This window comes from Aulostomus chinensis, chromosome 21, assembly GCF_037954235.1.
Source record: "Aulostomus chinensis isolate RoL2024-O1b breed Wild chromosome 21, RoL_Achi_v1.0, whole genome shotgun sequence".
In the NCBI taxonomy this organism is placed as follows: Eukaryota; Metazoa; Chordata; class Actinopteri; order Syngnathiformes; family Aulostomidae; genus Aulostomus; species Aulostomus chinensis.
In genome coordinates, this window is record NC_141340.1 from 24,774,514 (window position 1) to 24,795,345 (window position 20,832).

A 20,832-nucleotide genomic window follows, 5' to 3' on the forward strand; every position below is an offset into this window, starting at 1 on the left:
TTGTCTCTGTGGCTCCAGTTGAGTTCTGGGTTTCACCAGCAGGTCACGATGAAGCAGCCCAGAGACACAGACAGACAGAGACACAGAGAGACTGACAGACAGAGACGCAGAGAGACTGACAGACAGAGACGCAGAGAGACTGACAGACAGAGAGACAGAGACGCAGAGAGAGAGACGCAGAGAGACTGACAGACAGAGACAGAGAGAGACGCAGAGAGACAGACAGAGACGCAGAGACTGACAGGCAGAGACTGACAGACAGAGACGCAGAGAGACTGACAGACAGAGAGAGAGAGAGACGCAGAGAGACTGACAGACAGAGACGCAGAGAGACTGACAGACAGAGACGCAGAGAGAGAGAAAGGTCTCTGAGCTCTATTCTTGACCCTTCTATGGTCTCTGACGCGCCTCGCTGCCTGAGAATCTGGATGCACTGGAGTTTGACCTCCGACCTTCTTGTCCTGTGTCTTGCGTCTGTGAAGGGTATCAGACGGTCCTGAGCCTGATGCCTTCCTGTGCTGGGTGTCTGGGTTGGTGCCATGACGACTGAAGTCAGAAAGGCTCAATAGATCCCGTGGAGCAGAAGATCCTTAGGAACAGTTGGTCCTGACTAACAGGAGATCCTGTGGAGCACTAGATCTTGCAGAACAGTCGATCACGTGGAGCAGATCCAGTATTTACCCAGACCCAACATTCTCTCATGAGCAGCTCTTGGTGACAATGGTGAGCGACGGGAAGCAGCCTGGAGCCCAGCCAGACTCTGGGTGGGCAGCTGGTGGCCCCACTGGTTGGCGTGAGAGGGGCAGTAGGGATGGGGGGGGGGCAGCAGAGGGCACTGACTGAGGGAGGGAGCAGCAGGACAGGCAGGCGGGGGCCCATCTCACCTCCCTGTATAAGATGTGATCACTCGTCCGTGTTATTGTCCGAGTTGCACACATCACATGCCTGACATTCTTCAGTACCGCCCCTTGATGAAGACCCCTCCCCCAGGCCCCCTCCCCCAGGCCCCCTCCACCAGGCCCCAGGCTCCTCACATTTGTGTTTTTCCAGCCTCGACACACTTCCTGCTTCACTCATCGTTCACCGTAGTCCCGTGTGAGGGGAAAGCGTGACACCTTTGAGCGAGCGAGTGTACTTGGGGTTCACGTGGAGGCTTTTTGTCACTTCCTCTGAGCGGTGAGATCTGCTGTGACGTGGCGGCCGTGATGCCAGCGTTTACATCCTCGCTGTGAGGTCGGTGTCCTCCAGCTGAGCCGAGCTCTCATTCCTCAGCAGTTGGGAGGAGAGTTGACCCAGCGACACCGTCTCACCTGCCAGAATGTCCGTAAATCCAGACCGGCGTCAGCACGGCAGCACCCCAGTCCAAGACATGGACCTGTCGCTGGGGGGGCAGCATGTAGAAGCACTTGAGTCCTAGCTCTGTTACACACATCTTCCTCACAATGATCGTGTGGCTGATTGTCCTGGGGAGCCTTCGTCTCCTCCTCCTCATGCTGCTGGAGCCCAGTGTCCTCCATGTTGGCCCAGAGCCTCCGTCATGCCGACTTGCCTGGTGATGATGTCAGCCGGCAGCACGCAGGAGTTCAGGTCCGGTCATTGCGGCAACGGGCGTTAGGATCTCCTCACGCCATCTCTGTGTGTTTAGTTATTCATCGCTAAAGTGCCCTTGTGTTCGTGGTTATCCCATCGGCGAATAGGTCCTGGTGTTGGTCCCGGTCTTGGTCCTGGTCCTGGTCCTGGTCCTGCGAGGTCTTGATTATATGAACATAATCAAATATCAGAGTATTTGTACTTTATTGATATTGTGACAGTGTTGTACCATTGGCGCTTCAGTACAAGGCAAACAAGGTGAGTTCGGATTATTAATCAGCAAGAATGGCTGGTCAGGTGAAAGGTAGAACAGCTGGAGGAAGTTGGTTCGATGACATCACTACCATCGCTGAGCCTGTAAAACCGGACCTAACGCTAATTGTACGTCCTGATGAGACGACAACTCGCTCAGTGTGACCTGTCAATCATCGTGTGTGTGTGTGTGAGTGTGTTCACACTGGTACCAGGAACTGGATCCTGATTCCCTGCAGTTGTAAATGAGTGTAAGGTAACGAGTGCTGGTGATCTGGTCTCTGAATGGTGTCACCAGGTCTCATCGTCGCTCTCTTCCTGGATCTCATCCTCTCTCCCCTCCGAGTGTCCGGCGCGTCTACATTCCTGATTGTCAGCAGATGCTTCTTGGTTATTGTTCCTCCAGGTTGAACTGAAACCCCCGCGAACGTCATTCTGTCGTTCATGTTCCCCCCTCGTGTCACAACTTGAAGCTCAGCCGCCATCTTTCACCAACGCTCTTATCTGAGCTACGTCGCCGTTCCAGTGCTGGCAGAGACCTGGTGGAGCTGCGTTACGGCTCCCTCCAGTTCCCCTCCTCTACTACGGTCATACATGTTGAACCTGGTCATCCGTAGTCATGACGACGCCTGCTGTTGACCGTCACCGTAACACATTTAGCCAGTTGCTCTGGTTGATATCGTGAGGCCATTTCATGACGATATAATAACTTCATGATGAAGTAGTGACAGTGCCTGCGCTTGGAAGACTCCTCACGCGTGTCATGGGGACCAGGGTCGAGGTAGTTTCAGTCGTCGTGGTAACTGAAGCGTTGTGGACGATGCTGGTGGGGCTCTGTTCTGAACAGAGTGATTGTTGAGCAGATCACATCCAGGGCTAACGTGCTATCGCTGGGCTGCTGAGGCGTCTGCTGCCTCGCTGACCTTCCTCTGTGTCGTAGCCCCACCTGGCGGCACCAGACTCCTCCCCCTCCCTCCTCATTCTGATGTGTCCGTCTGTACGTCATAGAGCTCTTGGTCTTGGTCCATGCCAGACAACATGTCACCTGCGTACCACAAGAATTGTGGCATTGGAAGAAAAGAGGCCACACAGCTGCTGTGCTGGTCCTGGATCAGGTCCCACTGGTTGGAACACAGAGGCCTTCTCACAGTGAGGACGTGATAGTGGGAGCCATGGCGGAAACGTGTTGGTCACCTACTTGTGTGGAAACTGGCCCAGTCGGTGTACTCTGATCCTGGTATTGCATCAGCTACCACAGAACTGTAGCAGCTTTGGAGATTGTGCTCCTGCTGTAAATCCCACTGGTGCTTGTTCCTGCTCCGCTCAGCGCCTCAGCTGGGATCGGCCGGCTGGTGGGTGAAGCTCCGACCAGGAGCCCTGATGCCTCATGCTGGAGCAGGAGGGGCATCTACTCCAGGAACCCTGCTCAGAGGAGAGGGAGGCCCTCAACCCCCCAGAGTTGCTCCAGCGGTGAGCAAACACTGGGTGTGTGTGCAGAGCTGGCGGAGGCTCACACACTCCTGTTTGATCCCGTCTTCCTCCCACCGAGACGTTAACAGGCCTGTTGCAGGGAGGTGGCTCCTGCTCCTCTCTGTCCTCTATCTCCTCTCCTTGTTGTGGTTTCCCCTCCATCTTGTCTGTCTTCACGCTCTGACCCGGTCTCAGACGGGCTGTCCTACATGTGGCTGCGCAGCCCCGCCCTCTTCACTCGGACACACACACGCCGTCAATGCGTATTCAGGACTGGAACATTTTGACTACATGAGGTACTTCAGTGATCCTCACAGCTCCAGTTCTGAAGTTACCTTGTTGGCTGGGATGTGGCTCCAGACCAGCTGTGCTCGGCGCCATGTCCGTCAGGCACGTTTCCGAGAGAACAGCTGAACTGTTTCTGTGGAAGTTGAACTTTCCTTGTGCGTCGCGTCTGTTGTTGGACGATGAGCGACTTGTGTCTGAGCTGTGTACTGGGACTGAAGTGACAGCGAGTCCTGGTTCTGCTTGTGTTCTGGGTTCCTTCCCATCCACGTCTGGTCTCGACCACATGTATCAGAAAAGTGTGTCTTACAAATGAACATGCTGGAGACGTGCATGTGGTGATCCGTCAGCAGCATCACGTGTGTGTTGTCACGTGACCAATGTGGTCATTCAAGTTGTTAACTGATTATATTAAATATTGGCAGCTGCAAGCGTCGCGACACTCGTGTGGCCTGTTGTGTTTGGTAGATGGAGTTAAACAACACCACACTCAGCACAACACCACAATACTCAACAACACCACACTCCACACAACACCGCACTCCACACAACACCACAAAACTCAACAACACCACAATACTCAACAACACCGCACTCCACACAACACCACAAAACTCAACACCACACTCAACAACACCACACTCAACACAACAACACCACAATAGTCAACAACACCACACTCCACACAACACCACAATACTCAACACAACTCCGCACTCAACACAACACCACACTCCACTCAACAACACCACAATACTCAACACAACACCACACTCAAAACAACACCACAATACTCAACAACACCGCACTCCACACAACACCGCACTCCACACAACACCACACTACTCCACACAACACCGCACTCCACTCAACAACACCACAATACTCAACAACACCACAATACTCAACACAACACCACACTCAAAACAACACCACAATACTCAACAACACCATAAGACTCAACAACACCACAATACTCAACAACACCGCACTCAACACAACACCACAATACTCAACACAACACCGCACTCAACACAACACCACAATACTCAACACAACACCGCACTCAACACAACACCACACTACTCCACACAACACCGCACTCCACTCAACAACACCACAATACTCAACAACACCACAATACTCCACACAACACCGCACTCAACACAACACCGCACTCAACACAACACCACACTCAACACAACACCGCACTCAACACAACACCACACTCAACACAACACCGCACTCAACACAACACCGCACTCAACACAACACCACACTCAACACAACACTACACTCAACACAACACCGCACTCAACACAACACCGCACTCAACACAACACCGCACTCAACACAACACCACACTCAACACAACACTACACTCAACACAACACTACACTCAACACAACACCACACTCAACACAACACTACACTCAACACAACACTACACTCAACACAACACCACACTCAACACAACACTACACTCAACACAACACTACACTCAACACAACACCACACTCAACACAACACTACACTCAACACAACACCACACTCAACACAACACTACACTCAACACAACACTACACTCAACACAGCACTACACTCAACACAACACCACACTCAACACAACACTACACTCAACACAACACCACACTCAACACAACACCACACTCCACTCAAGAACACCTCACTACATGACAATTTCCTGATGATTTACTCATCACAGCTCTGATGTCAAGTCTGTGGTCGTCATGGTGACAGGAAGTGGCCCTGTCTGGGGTGTTGTATTTGTGTCACGTGACTATGGGGCTGAAGTTATCCTAATATGTTCGTCTCTGCTGAGCTGGGACTGGTAGGAGGAGAAGAGAATGCTCTCATGACTCTTAAAATAAGTCTCTGCGTTTAGCCGACCATCCTATGACTCCACTGAATTAATTAGTTGCAGAGATGCATTCCTTTGTGCCGGAGAAGGATGGGAACAACAAGAAGGAGGTCTAGTGAGTAGAATCTGCTCTCCTATGATGAACCAGTGATTGAGCTGCTGTAGTGGTGGTGGGGGGGGGGTCACCTGATCTTCCTCACCACCCTTCACCTCTTCTGCTGCACTGGCAGGATGAACGCCGTGTCTCAGGCTGGCTGGGCATGAGAGCAGTGTGATGTCATCAAACAGGGCCTGTTGTTCCTGTTGTGTGTACTAATAATAAATACAACCTGGGGTTGTCTGCCTGTTTGTTTAGAAGCACATGAAGACATTTTAGGTTGTGTTAATGTAAAAGTATGAAATTGCGTGTTCTTACTGAGAAAAGGATCATGAGGAAAAATCAACAAGCTAACCAATATGGTTTACATGCCCTGACAGCATCAACATGCTAATGACATGTGATCATGTGTGGATTGCAGTCGTCCCCAACACGCTCAGATTCTGCTGGTGTGGTTTTGTCTTCAAGGTCATTCTGTCCTTTCTTTCGGTTTTTGCCATCAGGAGTTTGTTCAGGAGTCTGGTGTTTGAAACCTGACTGGATTCACGGCTCAGCCTCTCGTACGGGGACTTCCCGTCTGGCTGCGCCGTCCCTCCTTCAGCTCCACTGTGTATTCCTGCAGAGCGTCAAGCTGCGTCTGGGACATGCCTGAAGTGCCCCGTGTTACCTCTGGTAAATTCACCATGGTGTCCAGCTGCTGCCGCAACACAGCCATGTCAGGTGTCCCCAACGCTGGTGGTGAGCCGGCAGCTGCACAGAGGTGGGACATAAACAGCAGGGCGACCGTAACAATACGGGCAGGCAGATCGGACAGCCGTGGCCCTGCGCTGTGACGCTCCACGGAGTGGCTGATTGGTCCGTACGGTTTACTTGCACATACTTCTGGAGGCCTGGTCCCTATGGGGACCCTGTCCCTCTCAGTGACAGACAGATCCTCAGCGGGGCAGATGAGGAGAAGATGAGGAGACAAGTGTCCTGCAGACGTGTTTGGTCTATAAATGTCTGCATTTGGAGATCTCCAGCTGCATCTGTCATTCAGTTGTGTGGTGGAAGCGCCATGGTGGGTGCTGGGCGTTGTCACAGCACCCACCAGAGGCCATCTTGTGTTACGTACTGTACTTTGATGTGCAACCATGAAATTAACCAAGAGCTCAGAGTTATGACATGGCGGCTGCTGCGGACACATCTGCCAGGAACACATTAATAATATCAGTGATTCCCGATGAACAGATTACTGGGAATGTCAGGGATACATTTTGGATCACTGGGAATTTTAGAGCTACCTACCAGATCACTGGGAATGTTACAGTGACCTACCGGATCACTGGGAAGGTTAGAGCGACCCACCGGATCACTGGGAAGGTTAGAGCGACCCACCGGATCACTGGGAAGGTTAGAGCGACCCACCGGATCACTGGGAAGGTTAGAGCGACCCACCGGATCACTGGGAAAGTTAGAGCGACCCACCGGATCACTGGGAAGGTTAGAGCGACCCACCGGATCACTGGGAAGGTTAGAGCGACCCACCGGATCACTGGGAAGGTTGGAGCGACCCACCGGATCACTGGGAAGGTTGGAGCGACCCACCGGATCACTGGGAAGGTTGGAGCGACCCACCGGATCACTGGGAAGGTTAGAGCTACCCACCGGATCACTGGGAAAGTTAGAGCGACCTACCGGATTACTTAGCTCCTCCAGCACTGCTGAGTCGGAGGAGTTAGTACAGTCCAGTAATCATGAGGTTGATTTAATCGGCAGGGCTCATGCACAATGATGCCTCACATGCGTACACACAAACAACACAAACAACACAAATGTTCTCCTGCATCGTACAACAGTCGATATGTGTAGTAAACTCCAAGAATTAATGAACAGGAAACTGAGAATGTTATTTTTACTGAGACCCAGTCACAACCTGTGTGTGTGTGAGTGACCTGAACATAGAGTAGTCACTGCAGTTCATCAGTTGATAATCACCTGAAACTACAAATCCTCGTCCTGGTGTCAGCTCCATTTGTTGTACTCGTTTGAATGAATGCTGCACAATCAACCAAGTCACTGTCATGATGTCAGCCGGTGCTTTTATGGTACTGGTGAAGCCCCATTTTACTGTAGTGGAATCTGTGTGACTGCATCCGTCAGGTGGGGGTGTGTACTGCATGTACCTCAATGTGCAGCAGGTGAGAGGGGGTCAGGAGTCCCTCCCCTACAGGAGCGTATCAATGGGGAGGAGGGGGCAGGAGTCCCTCCCTGTATCGATGGGGAGGAGGAGGCAGGAGTCCCTCCCGTACAGGAACGTATCAATGGGGAGGAGGGGGCAGGAGTCCCTCCCTGTATCGATGGGGAGGAGGAGGCAGGAGTCCCTCCCCTACAGGAACGTATCAATGGGGAGGAGGGGGCAGGAGTCCCTCCCCTACAGGAACGTATCAATGGGGAGGAGGGGGCAGGAGTCCCTCCCCTACAGGAACGTATCAATGGGGAGGAGGGGGCAGGAGTCCCTCCCTGTATCAATGGGGAGGAGGAGGCAGGAGTCCCTCCCGTACAGGAGCGTATCAATGGGGAGGAGGGGGCAGGAGTCCCTCCCTGTATCGATGGGGAGGAGGAGGCAGGAGTCCCTCCCCTACAGGAACGTATCAATGGGGAGGAGGGGGCAGGAGTCCCTCCCCTACAGGAACGTATCAATGGGGAGGAGGGGGTCAGGAGTCCCTCCCCTACAGGAGCGTATCAATGGGGAGGAGGGGGCAGGAGTCCCTCCCTGTATCGATGGGGAGGAGGAGGCAGGAGTCCCTCCCGTACAGGAACGTATCAATGGGGAGGAGGGGGCAGGAGTCCCTCCCCTACAGGAACGTATCAATGGGGAGGAGGGGGCAGGAGTCCCTCCCCTACAGGAACGTATCAATGGGGAGGAGGGGGTCAGGAGTCCCTCCCCTACAGGAGCGTATCAATGGGGAGGAGGAGGCAGGAGTCCCTCCCCTACAGGAACGTATCAATGGGGAGGAGGGGGCAGGAGTCCCTCCCCTACAGGAACGTATCAATGGGGAGGAGGGGGTCAGGAGTCCCTCCCCTACAGGAGCGTATCAATGGGGAGGAGGGGGCAGGAGTCCCTCCCTGTATCGATGGGGAGGAGGAGGCAGGAGTCCCTCCCCTACAGGAACGTATCAATGGGGAGGAGGGGGCAGGAGTCCCTCCCCTACAGGAACGTATCAATGGGGAGGAGGGGGTCAGGAGTCCCTCCCCTACAGGAGCGTATCAATGGGGAGGAGGGGGCAGGAGTCCCTCCCTGTATCGATGGGGAGGAGGAGGCAGGAGTCCCTCCCGTACAGGAACGTATCAATGGGGAGGAGGGGGCAGGAGTCCCTCCCTGTATCGATGGGGAGGAGGAGGCAGGAGTCCCTCCCCTACAGGAACGTATCAATGGGGAGGAGGGGGCAGGAGTCCCTCCCCTACAGGAACGTATCGATGGGGGGGAGGGGGCAGGAGTCCCTCCCTGTATCAATGGGGAGGAGGAGGCAGGAGTCCCTCCCCTACAGGAACGTATCAATGGGGAGGAGGAGGCAGGAGTCCCTCCCCTACAGGAACGTATCAATGGGGAGGAGGAGGCAGGAGTCCCTCCCGTACAGGAACGTATCAATGGGGAGGAGGAGGCAGGAGTCCCTCCCTGTATCGATGGGGAGGAGGGGGCAGGAGTCCCTCCCCTACAGGAACGTATCAATGGGGAGGAGGGGGCAGGAGTCCCTCCCCTACAGGAACGTATCAATGGGGAGGAGGGGGCAGGAGTCCCTCCCCTACAGGAACGTATCAATGGGGAGGAGGGGGCAGGAGTCCCTCCCTGTATCAATGGGGAGGAGGAGGCAGGAGTCCCTCCCGTACAGGAGCGTATCAATGGGGAGGAGGGGGCAGGAGTCCCTCCCTGTATCGATGGGGAGGAGGAGGCAGGAGTCCCTCCCCTACAGGAACGTATCAATGGGGAGGAGGGGGCAGGAGTCCCTCCCCTACAGGAACGTATCAATGGGGAGGAGGGGGTCAGGAGTCCCTCCCCTACAGGAGCGTATCAATGGGGAGGAGGGGGCAGGAGTCCCTCCCTGTATCGATGGGGAGGAGGAGGCAGGAGTCCCTCCCGTACAGGAACGTATCAATGGGGAGGAGGGGGCAGGAGTCCCTCCCTGTATCGATGGGGAGGAGGAGGCAGGAGTCCCTCCCCTACAGGAACGTATCAATGGGGAGGAGGGGGCAGGAGTCCCTCCCCTACAGGAACGTATCGATGGGGGGGAGGGGGCAGGAGTCCCTCCCTGTATCAATGGGGAGGAGGAGGCAGGAGTCCCTCCCCTACAGGAACGTATCAATGGGGAGGAGGAGGCAGGAGTCCCTCCCCTACAGGAACGTATCAATGGGGAGGAGGAGGCAGGAGTCCCTCCCTGTATCGATGGGGAGGAGGGGGCAGGAGTCCCTCCCCTACAGGAACGTATCAATGGGGAGGAGGGGGCAGGAGTCCCTCCCCTACAGGAACGTATCAATGGGGAGGAGGGGGCAGGAGTCCCTCCCCTACAGGAGTGTATTGGTGGTGCGCCCCTCTGCGCTCGCTATAGTTCACCCAGGAACTCAGGGTGGTGGCTCCAGATCAAGCTGTCCTGCTGTGGTGTGGCCTGGTGGTTTTTCATGGCCACCACCAACCAGATGAACTGATGACAACTGTTGAGCTCTCATCTCTAGAACGTCTCCCCAGCGTCCAGCCGAGCTCTGAGGTGGTTATTTATTAATGAACTCACGCTGGCTTGTTTACCGAGCCTCAGTCCAGGTCTCGGTCACGTGTTCGCTGATGATGAACCGCCGTGGTTGGAGTACGTGCTGTCACGCTCAGACCGTCACCGTCAGCGCGGTGAGACTGACGGAGCAGGTCAGATTCAGATCAGACTCGGCTGGCTTCCCTCAAACTATTTTCCAAATGTGTGCACTTCGGACCGTCACCAGGAAATGCGTTTGGCTGCAGAGCTGAAAAGGGCCGGGCGTGTGTGTGTGCGTGTGCGTGCGTGTGTGTGTGTCTGGTTTTCACCTCTAGCAAGCCTGAACTGTGCCCCCTCCAGATTTTTCCCCTCTGAAGCTTTGTTTAATGGTTCCATCTCGAGAGTTACAGCTCTTTTTCCAGTGCTTCATTTTTGTCTTGGCAGCCTCTGTGAAAAGAACAGCTGGGAGAAGTGAGGAGAACAATCTCCCCTCTAATCACCACTGAGGACCTCTCTGTCTTCAAACTGGCTTCATTCCTAAATGACACGGTTTTCAACCCCGATATTACAACCAGAGACCACGGAACCTTTACTGGAACCTTCCACTGACTCACAGTTTGGACCACAACATCCTCTTTGGCTCTTGAGAAGAACTGAGGCGGGTCGGGTCTGATAGGACTGAAGGTTCCTGTGTAGAACGACCACGGCAACGACGTGACGAGCCGTGTTTTGTCCTAGTGACGTGCTGTTGGAGATGACCAAGAATACGCCGCCTGACACCCCTTTAGTTTGAAAGTCTATTGACACTGGCAGCTTAAATAACTGTGGTGTCATGTTTTTTCATAAAAATGAAAACTTTGCAAATCCAGTTCGTTGTTTAGGAATCAATAAGAGTCGTGTGGGCGGGACTTGGGCTGACACTCATCATCTGGAGGCGGGCCAGCGGTGACCTGTGTGAATAGTTGAGAGATGCAAGAAAATGAAGAATGCTTGTTTAGAATGAAAGCAGAGCAGCCGCACACTGAAAGACTTCCTCACTGTTCTGATGATCACGACCATCCCGAACCCCTCTGGGGTCCACGGGCCTCACTTTGTGAACCCTTGGTAGGAAATAACAAGCCATCGTAGTGTCATGCTGCTGAGTGTGTGAGGTTTGTAGAAAAGTGGACCAGAATGGTAAGTCTGATGGTGGAGGTGGACTCGCCCCCCCATCCCGGCGGCAGGTCCGGACCATGTGTGAAGGCTGGAGGCCAGTGAGAAGTGCTGACGCCCCCCAGCGCAGTCCGGTCGCTGGGGTTGGTTGAGTCTCTGCAGGGTGGCTGCCACTTTTCCTCTGACTTGTTGAATGTGTAAATCCAGGTGGACTCTTATTGGCCGTTTGGTTCTGTCCGTCATCAAGCTGCTCTGAAAATGAGCCTTCAGGTGCAGCTGACCCTCGTTGACGTTGAGCGATCACGCGTGTGGCGTGAGTGAGGGAATCACGGGTCGGGAGTTGCAGCTGCGGTTACTGGGAAACGCAGTGTTTGTTTCACGTTGGCTGATTAGGACTAAGGTGTGTGTTAGATGAGGGTTATGATGTCACGTTACAAAGACGACAGCAGTCAGGCTGCGTGACATCACATCCAAAGAAACAAGCGTCCGTGTTGGTTGTCATGTTCCGTATGGGGGGGGGGGGTTATGATGTGATTGTGTGGGCGTGTAACTGGGCTGAAAACAAGGAAGGACTTAACTTTTAAAATACGGAGAGTATTTGGTTCATGGGTGGGAGGTCCGACCATCTGCAGTGGCGATGGGGGGGAGGGGCTAAGTTATGTCATGTGGTCGGGGGGGTCATAGCATCCCGTCCCTCTGTCAGCTGACTACACACACGACCCCCAGGAGCCGGATGTATAAACCACAATGTACACCCAGAGAGACCATGAGGACGCCCTTTCCCACACATCCACGCTTTCTGTGTGTGTGTGTGTGTGTTTGTGCGTGCGAGTGTCTGTGCGTGTTTGTGCGCGCGTGTGTCTGCGTGTGTGTTTGTGTGTGTGTGTGTCTGCGTGCATGTGTTTTTGTCTTTGTCTGCGTGCGTGTGTGTGTGTGTGTCTGCGTGCGTGTGTGTGTGTGTGTCTTCGTGCGTGTGTCAGTGTCTGTGTGTCTGCGTGTCTGTGTGTGTGTCTGCGTGTGTGCGTTTGTTTGTGTCTGTGTGTGTGTCTCTGCATTTGTGTGTCTGTGTCTGTGTGCGTGTGTCTGCGTGCGTGTTTGTGTCTGCGTGCGTCTCTGCGTGTGTGTGTCTGCGTGCGTGTGTCAGTGTCTGTGTGTGTGCGTGTGTCTGTGTGTGTGTCTGCGTGTGTTTGTGTCTGTGTGTGTGTCTCTGTGTTTGTGTGTCTGTGCGTGTGTCAGTGTCTGTGTGTGTTTGTGTGTCTGTGCGTGTGTCTGCGTGCGTGTGTTTGTGTGTCTGCGTGCGTCTGCGTGTGTGTCTGCGTGCGTGTGTTTGTCTGTGTGTGTCTGCGTGCGTCTCTGCGTGTGTGTCTTTGTCTGCGTGCGTGTCTGCGTGTGTGTCTTTGTGTGCGTGCGTGTCTGCGTGTGTGTCTTTGTCTGCGTGTGTGTCTTTGTCTGCGTGTGTGTCTTTGTCTGCGTGCGTGTCTGCGTGTGTGTCTTTGTCTGCGTGTGTGTCTTTGTCTGCGTGCGTGTCTGCGTGTGTGTCTTTGTCTGCGTGTGTGTCTTTGTCTGCGTGCGTGTCTGCGTGTGTGTCTTTGTCTGCGTGCGTGTCTGCGTGTGCGTGTCTGCGTGTGTGTCTTTGTATGCGTGCGTGTCTGCGTGTGTGTCTTTGTATGCGTGCGTGTCTGCGTGTGTGTCTTTGTCTGCGTGCGTGTCTGCGTGTGTGTCTTTGTCTGCGTGCGTGTCTGCGTGTGTGTCTTTGTCTGCGTGCGTGTGTGTCTTTGTCTGCGTGCGTGTCTGCGTGTGTGTCTTTGTCTGCGTGCGTGTCTGCGTGCGTGTCTGCGTGTGTGTCTTTGTCTGCGTGCGTGTGTGTCTTTGTCTGCGTGCGTGTGTGTCTTTGTCTGCGTGCGTGTCTGCATGTGTGTCTTTGTCTGCGTGTGTGTCTTTGTCTGCGTGCGTGTGTGTCTTTGTCTGCGTGTGTGTCTTTGTCTGCGTGTGTGTCTTTGTCTGCGTGCGTGTGTGTCTTTGTCTGCGTGCGTGTGTGTCTTTGTCTGCGTGTGTGTCTTTGTCTGCGTGCGTGTCTGCGTGTGTGTCTTTGTCTGCGTGCGTGTATGTCTTTGTCTGCGTGCGTGTCTGCATGTGTGTCTTTGTCTGCGTGTGTGTCTGCGTGTGTGTCTTTGTCTGCGTGCGTGTCTGCGTGTGTGTCTTTGTCTGCGTGTGTGTCTTTGTCTGCGTGCGTGTCTGCGTGTGTGTCTTTGTCTGCGTGCGTGTATGTCTTTGTCTGCGTGCGTGTCTGCATGTGTGTCTTTGTCTGCGTGTGTGTCTGCGTGTGTGTCTTTGTCTGCGTGCGTGTCTGCGTGTGTGTCTTTGTCTGCGTGCGTGTGTGTCTTTGTCTGCGTGCGTGTCTGCATGTGTGTCTTTGTCTGCGTGTGTGTCTGCGTGTGTGTCTTTGTCTGCGTGCGTGTGTGTCTTTGTCTGCGTGCGTGTGTGTCTTTGTCTGCGTGCGTGTGTGTCTTTGTCTGCGTGCGTGTGTGTCTTTGTCTGCGTGCGTGTGTGTCTTTGTCTGCGTGTGTGTCTTTGTCTGCGTGTGTGTCTTTGTCTGCGTGCGTGTGTGTCTTTGTCTGCGTGCGTGTGTGTCTTTGTCTGCGTGCGTGTGTGTCTTTGTCTGCGTCCGTGTGTGTCTTTGTCTGCGTGCGTGTGTGTCTTTGTCTGCGTGCGTGTGTGTCTTTGTCTGCGTGCGTGTGTGTCTTTGTCTGCGTGCGTGTGTGTGTTTCCAGCTCGATCTGATGAGGAGTCACAGACAAACCCTGCATCCGTTCTTCTTCTTCTTCTTCTCTCATTCTCAGTTTGTTATGAGGAAACGTGGAGGGCAAGAAGCAGTTGATTGACTTCACCTTAAGATTTGGAAACAAAAGAGTTGTTGTTCTCATGAAGGTGAAGGTCAAATGTGCTGCTGTGTGTTCTCTTTGACATCTTTGAGTCCTACGAACGTCACAGCGCAGAACATGGACCCTCCCAGCCGGGGTTCAGTGCGCTTGGTTCCGTTCCTCGTCTCCTTCTCATCGCCTGGTTTTCTTCTGGATTCATTTTGTCATTTCGGTTCTCACACTCACTCACTCCCATTGGGTTTGTTGCTTTCATTTTCTGCTGTGTGTGTGTGTGTGTGTGTGGGGGGGGTGCTCCAGCTGATGTCTGATGAAAGGGAACCGTCATGTCTCGGTGATCAATGAGGAGTCACACTGAATAAGGGCACGTTTTTTGATTCACTTGAACCCAACACAGAAAAGTCAAAGATGAGTCTACTCTTTTGGCCCTAAACACGGTGACGTCTAAGATGATGCGAGCAGCACGCTCTCAGGATCCGTCACGGCCACAATCCGACCGGAGCTGCAGCCTGTGGTGGTGTGCTGCCCGACTGGGTCGTTGCCCTGGAGGTTCTCAAAGGTTCTGTCACCTGCTGCCTTTTGATCCGAATCAGAAAAAGCTTTATTGCCAAGCACGATCGTACTCCTATGAGGGGTTTGTTGTCGTGCTGTTGGCGCATGTGAAGGTAACTACAAAATAAAAGCCTGTCGTACTTGGGTTGAATCAAGAGCAACATGTATACCATCAAACCCACATCAGTGGCGTCTGCAGCTGCATCGTCATGCATTTTACAACCTGGAAATGTCCGCACTGTCGTTTGAAAGGATTCTGGGTGGTGCCCACACTCCTGTTCTTGTCATTCTGAGTTCCCTGCAGATGAAAGTCATTGTTGGAGTATTTTCAGTCTTAATGGGCTGTTTGTGGTTTTCTAGATCGCTCAGAAATACGACACGCAGAAGGAGGAGGAGCTCCGCTTCTGGATCGAGGAGGTTACAGGAATGTCCATCGGGGAGAACTTCCAGAGAGGCCTGAAAGACGGAGTCATCCTCTGCGAGTAAGCGCGTGTGTGTTTGCCGAGCTGACGTCACAGGAGTGTGTGAACTCAGCAGACAATGCTGACATGGTGAAATCCACCAACAAGTCTCAAGTCTCTGCGACTCTGAGTTTCTCCATATCTGACGTTCTGTTTTCATGTCTCCCAGACTGATCAACAAGCTTCAGCCCAATTCAGTAAAGAAGATCAACCTCTCACAGCTGAACTGGCACAAGGTAAGACCCGTGGACCAGTAGTGGAGCACCGGTTCGGACTCAACACTTCCAGGTCTGAGAGAGAAACGGCAGATCTGTGTCTCTGTCAATGTTCAGGAGAGCTCCTGAAGCAAGTGAGGCGCGTGGTGCTTGCTGTTCCTTCTACACTTTGGAACAAATCCATCTGAACTTCCTTTGTGACGGAAATCTCTGTCTACCCTCTAACAAGTCAGGAGACGTGTCAGGGTTGTTCTAGCAGCACCTTTAGTTTATTAAGATGAGTGAAGTTGTCATAAAAGACAGCTGATTCTTGTTAGACGCCATGTTGCATCTTATTGTACTCAAGTTCTGAAACCGATGGCTCCTTTTGATAAACTAATTCCTACTTGATGGGATTCTGCAAGGGAAAAGTCCTCCACTTCAGAAAGTGATCCTGTGTCAGCGGCCATCTTTTGGAGGCCAGGTCAGGCCTCTCAACCCCACACGCGTGTACACACCCTTGAACTCTGACTCTCCCCTTGAAGCTTCACCCCCAGAGAGGGGGGCGACTTAAAGTAGACACCAGTAAATTCAGCTACGTCTCAGATTGTTGATTTATTTCTTGCAGTTTAATCTGTATTTTGGAGGAGTTGTAGTTAGCAAGTACATGCTGAAGGTGAGTCTGTGCAGGTGTAAAGCATCGATGGCAGCCATCAGCGTACAGATGAAAGCAGTGGTGGATGATGCAGTCTGAGGTTGATAAGGTATGTAGAAACAGTTGGGGACCAGAACAGAACCTTGTGGAGCCCCCTTGCCGAGGCACACGGAGCACCGTGACCTCAACAGAATTCTGACCGTGTTCTGGAGCTGCTAAAGAAAATCCAGCCAACACTTTCATCACTACCAGAGTGAACAATGAGAACATGTGTCACTCTCAGCATATTTGCTAGCTGCTCGTGACTCCTGATCCCCATCAACTCTGAGCAGCACAGAGACGCTGCAGGACGTTGATCCCAACAAGACTGCGCTGTCTCCAGACCAGCCACATCATGCCAGGCTGCTTCTCAGTAACATATCCTCTCCCCTGCAGCTGGAAAACCTCGGGAACTTCATCAAAGCCATCCTGGTCTACGGCCTGAAGCCCAACGACATCTTTGAGGCCAACGACCTGTTTGAAAATGGGAACATGACTCAAGTCCAGACCACGCTGTTGGCGCTGGCCAGCATGGTGAGACACCGGACCTCATCTCTGTCGCTGCGTCGGTGTCCCATCAGTACTCTGACCAGCGTGTCCTCTTTCCCAGGCAAAGACCAAAGGAATGGACACCAAGATTGACATCGGGGTGAAATATGCCGACAAACAAGCGCGACATTTTGATGACGAGAAGATCAAGGCTGGCCAGTGTGTCATTGGACTGCAGGTAACCAGTCGACATGCGTGTCACCAGGGTTGCCGTGTTTGAAGCCTCTTTTGTCTGATGCAGGGGGCGGTTCCTCATCAGTCATTATAGATCTGATTTGTGCTGATTCAGTTCCTCACAAATTGAAGCGTATTTCAGATTTGTAGCGCACATTCGTTCATTCTCCTCAGGTTTGTGAACTTCAGTCGGCATGAGTTTACATCTTTGAAAGAAAAGGTGTCGGCTGTCTAGAATAGGCTGGTGTGTCATTAGATCCTGCTGTTGGTCTCTTGTCCTCAGATGGGAACCAACAAGTGCGCGAGTCAGGCTGGGATGACTGCGTATGGAACCAGGAGACACCTGTACGACCCAAAGACCCAGACGGACAAACCCTACGACCAGACCACCATCAGCCTGCAGATGGGAACCAACAAAGGAGCCAGCCAGGTGGGTGCTAACCCTCTGTCAGGCTAGCGTGTGGTCGTCGTCGACGTCATCACGAGGTGACGTTTGTATTGTGATGGTCCCTGCAGGCGGGCATGTCGGCTCCCGGGACACGCAGAGACATCTTTGATCAAAAGGTGGCGCTGCAGCCGGTGGACAACTCCACCATCTCACTCCAGATGGGCACCAACAAGGTGGCGTCTCAGAGAGGGATGAGTGTGTACGGTCTGGGCCGCCAGGTCTACGACCCCAAGTACTGTGCCCCCCCGACAGAACCGGTCATACACACCAACGGCAGCCAGGGCACCGGAACCAACGGATCTGAGATCAGCGACAGTGACTATCAGGCGGAGTTCCAGGAGGATGAGTACCACGGAGGTTACCATGACGACTACAGCTCCCATTACAACGAGCAGGGCATTGACTATTAGCGGAGACCTCCTCCTTCAGAGCAGTATTAACGAGTGTATTTTATTGACTACACAACAGAGCAAGGGTTTTGCTTTCCTCATAGTCTTCCTCTTCTCTGCCAGCATGATTCCTCCTGCACCTCTGTGATTGAGCTGCAGGCTCTAAAAAGTTGTCGTAGCGTTAGAAAAGAGATTCCAGGGAGGGAAAACATTTTAAGCTTCTTTTATTACCTACTTTGAACCTCTGAGGGCCTGTGTTGAGCAGGGCTGCAGCCTCAGGTGGAGCTGCTGCTCTGATGAAGGACTGACACCAGACCTGCCTCCTGTAGCCCTGGACGTTCCTCCTCTCTTCACCCAGCAGCTTCACCTCCGACATCCCATCAACTGTTCTGCATGTCGTCACTGATGAGTGAGTGAAGGATGAGAATGTGAGCTGCAGGTGTCGTAGACTTCAGCAGACTCTGACCTCTTCTCATACGTGAGGCCGTCTGTATTTATTGCAGTGACTCATTGTAAACCAGCCGACTCTTTTAGGTTTCTTTCAGAACTGTTAAATAAAGCCTTTACATTCCTCCATGCTGGACGCCGTCTGCACCCTGTTTTAACACAAACCTCAAAATTCATGTCGTGCTGCATTTCTTCAGCGTTTAAGTGATACTGCACTCAAAAGTATATTAACAAGTACTCACTAATAGGAGTAATCAGCTCACTAACATGTTTTTTTTAACCTTTCACTTCTTTGTGACTCAAGAAAGCAGGAAGAACCAGCCACGTATGTTTAGCTTGAAGCTAATGGATACTGGCGGCTAACAGCGCTAAACTGACCATAGACGTCTGTTTACAAACTCTCCAGGTTGTCTGGTATGATCATCATGTATGTCCATCCATCCGTCCGTCCATTTCTATTCTGCTTATTTGTCAAGGGTCCTGGGGGTGGAGCCTATCCCAGTTGACATTGGGTGAGAGGCGGGGTTCACCCTGGACGGGTCACCAGTCCATCGCAGGGCCACCAGGAGCGGTTAGGGGTTCAGTATCTTGCTCAAGGACACTTGGACATGGTCACCGGGGGAAGTGGGGATCGAACCAGCAACCGGTTGCTTGACGGCCGCTGTACCTCTGAGCCACGCCACCCCCTCAACATGTTTGTCATTTGTTGTCATCAATAAAATATACTTTCTGATGAAATGTCACTTCAGAAGAGACATTCATGAGAATCCAAAACCACGTGGAGGACTAAAGACGGTGGAACACAACCTCAGTGACCATGCGCCTGTTGATTTCAGGCGTCCGCTCACTTCTGTGTGCAGTGCTGTCGTCTCAACCCAGTGACTGGACGGAAACTGGACCGAGGACCACATGCTCGTGTCTTGTAACCCCTCTGACGCTCACCGCTGCAGGTGTGAAGGAGACGGCAGCTCGTCCAGGTGCTCTCAACCACTGACCGCATCGCTGCGGTATCAGAACTCAGGGCTGGTTTGCCGTCTGGGGACCAAAGTCAAACACTGACGCAGGGGAAGGTCTCGCCATCAGTTGAAGCTTCTGCCTCCGTGTGGGACCCAAGCCAGGGGTTGGTCCTGTGTCTGTGAGCCAGACGAGGACTCGTGGCTGATGGTCTACATCAACGTGCCGAGTCCAAGTAACAACTAGTGTGTGTCAGTGTGTGTGCAAGGTCTGATGTCTCTATACACACACACCGTCCTACCCCGGTTCAGGCCATGTTTGGCCCTGAACACAAAGCCGAGGTGCGTCACCTGGTCCCAGAGACTCCTGCAGCTCCGCCCATGGGGGTGTTTGTTTAGAAAGGTGACCTCAGGGACCCCGGCAAGGATTGACGCCTCCGCGCTACACTGCGATGTTAATGTCACTGAAGGAAAGAATCTGGTTGTTTGGCTCGGAAAAAAATCCAATGGAATTGGGAAGAAGTTAATGTTGATAAGATTCCAGTCCAGAGTTTTCAGGGATGAACACGGTGGGTCAGCAGTGCGAGAATGACGACATCCTGTGGGGCCAAAGGGCCCGGGCGGCTCATCAGTGTGTAGGACCAGACGGCCCCTCCCCCCAGCAGGCCCCTTCACCTCTCTGGCAGTCACTTTTCCTCATCTGACCTCCATTCAACCATGACGCGCCCTCTCTCTCTCTTCCAAATGCACGTTTCATTGCACGAGCGCAACTGGACATCCCAGCCCTCAACAGCTGATTGGTCCTGAGGGAAAACGGGACTCTTTGGAACAACAGGCTCCTCGAACCTTTGCTTTTGCTGCAGCTCTGACAGACAGCACGCCGCTCCGGGCCGGCCAGAGACACAAATCTACTCTGAAGCAGCAACCTCTGTTCCGGGGTTGCGTCCTCGTGCTTGCGAAGGCGCCTATCAACGCTGTGGTTCTGCACATGTTCGGAAGCAGAAATATTATCACGAGTGTTGGACTTTAGGTCATACAAGTATCAGCCTGTCCAGCTGTGTGGATGTGCACACGCCTCTACATGACCGGACGCTTCAAAACTCACTCAGTTCATGAATTGTTTGCATCATTAATTTTCTTTAATCTTGGGTTTTTATCTAGGAATTATATGGGAAGTGATGATGCTCATCAAAGTACCCCCTTACGTGACAGACGGAGATCCAGGCGCCGTCCTCTGATGATGCCGTCTTCATGCTCAGCAGTCATTGGTAGTCAAGGGTGTCAGATCCTGATCAGCTCACCGTTTCTTAGCGTCACGTCTCTGTCCACCAACAGGAGTCTGCAAATGTCTCCACGGCAACCAACAGCTGTCAATCACGCATCACACTTCATTTTGGCATCAGGAAACTTGAACACATGCACGTGTCAGCTGCCTTAAATGATGGACACCTCATTTCGTTAGTTTGATCCATCTGCTAACGGGGGAGGGCTGTAAGACCTGAACAGCAGTCGGCCACCAGGAGGCGATCCAGAGCAAGTGGCTTCACTATTGGTCTGACAGGGCATCCATCTCCTCACTGGAGACAGAATAGCATTGACAGGAAAACTAAAGTCAGCAGTGTTTCATCTTGGATCCAGCACCA

The 20,832-nt window shown here is 53.0% G+C and overlaps 1 protein-coding gene across 4 annotated transcripts in view; it reads left to right on the forward strand.

Moving 5' to 3' along the window:
- The window catches only part of cnn3a (calponin 3, acidic a), a 39,561-nt gene extending 21,184 nt beyond the window's left edge, over window positions 1-18,377 (forward strand). For 2 of the 4 annotated variants that reach the window (XM_086191622.1, XM_086191625.1), the window contains 6 exons: window positions 15,241-15,362; window positions 15,511-15,577; window positions 16,626-16,763; window positions 16,840-16,956; window positions 17,236-17,382; window positions 17,469-18,377. In XM_086191622.1, coding sequence (XP_086047748.1) covers window positions 15,241-15,362; window positions 15,511-15,577; window positions 16,626-16,763; window positions 16,840-16,956; window positions 17,236-17,382; window positions 17,469-17,810 — 933 coding nt within the window. In that variant the 3' untranslated portion in view covers window positions 17,811-18,377. Of the gene's footprint in view, window positions 1-10,158; window positions 10,319-10,451; window positions 10,471-15,240; window positions 15,363-15,510; window positions 15,578-16,625; window positions 16,764-16,839; window positions 16,957-17,235; window positions 17,383-17,468 lie in introns of those variants that run through there. The other 2 variants (XM_086191624.1, XM_086191623.1) reach the window with 2 other exon arrangements.
- The last annotated feature ends 2,455 nt before the right edge of the window (window positions 18,378-20,832 follow it).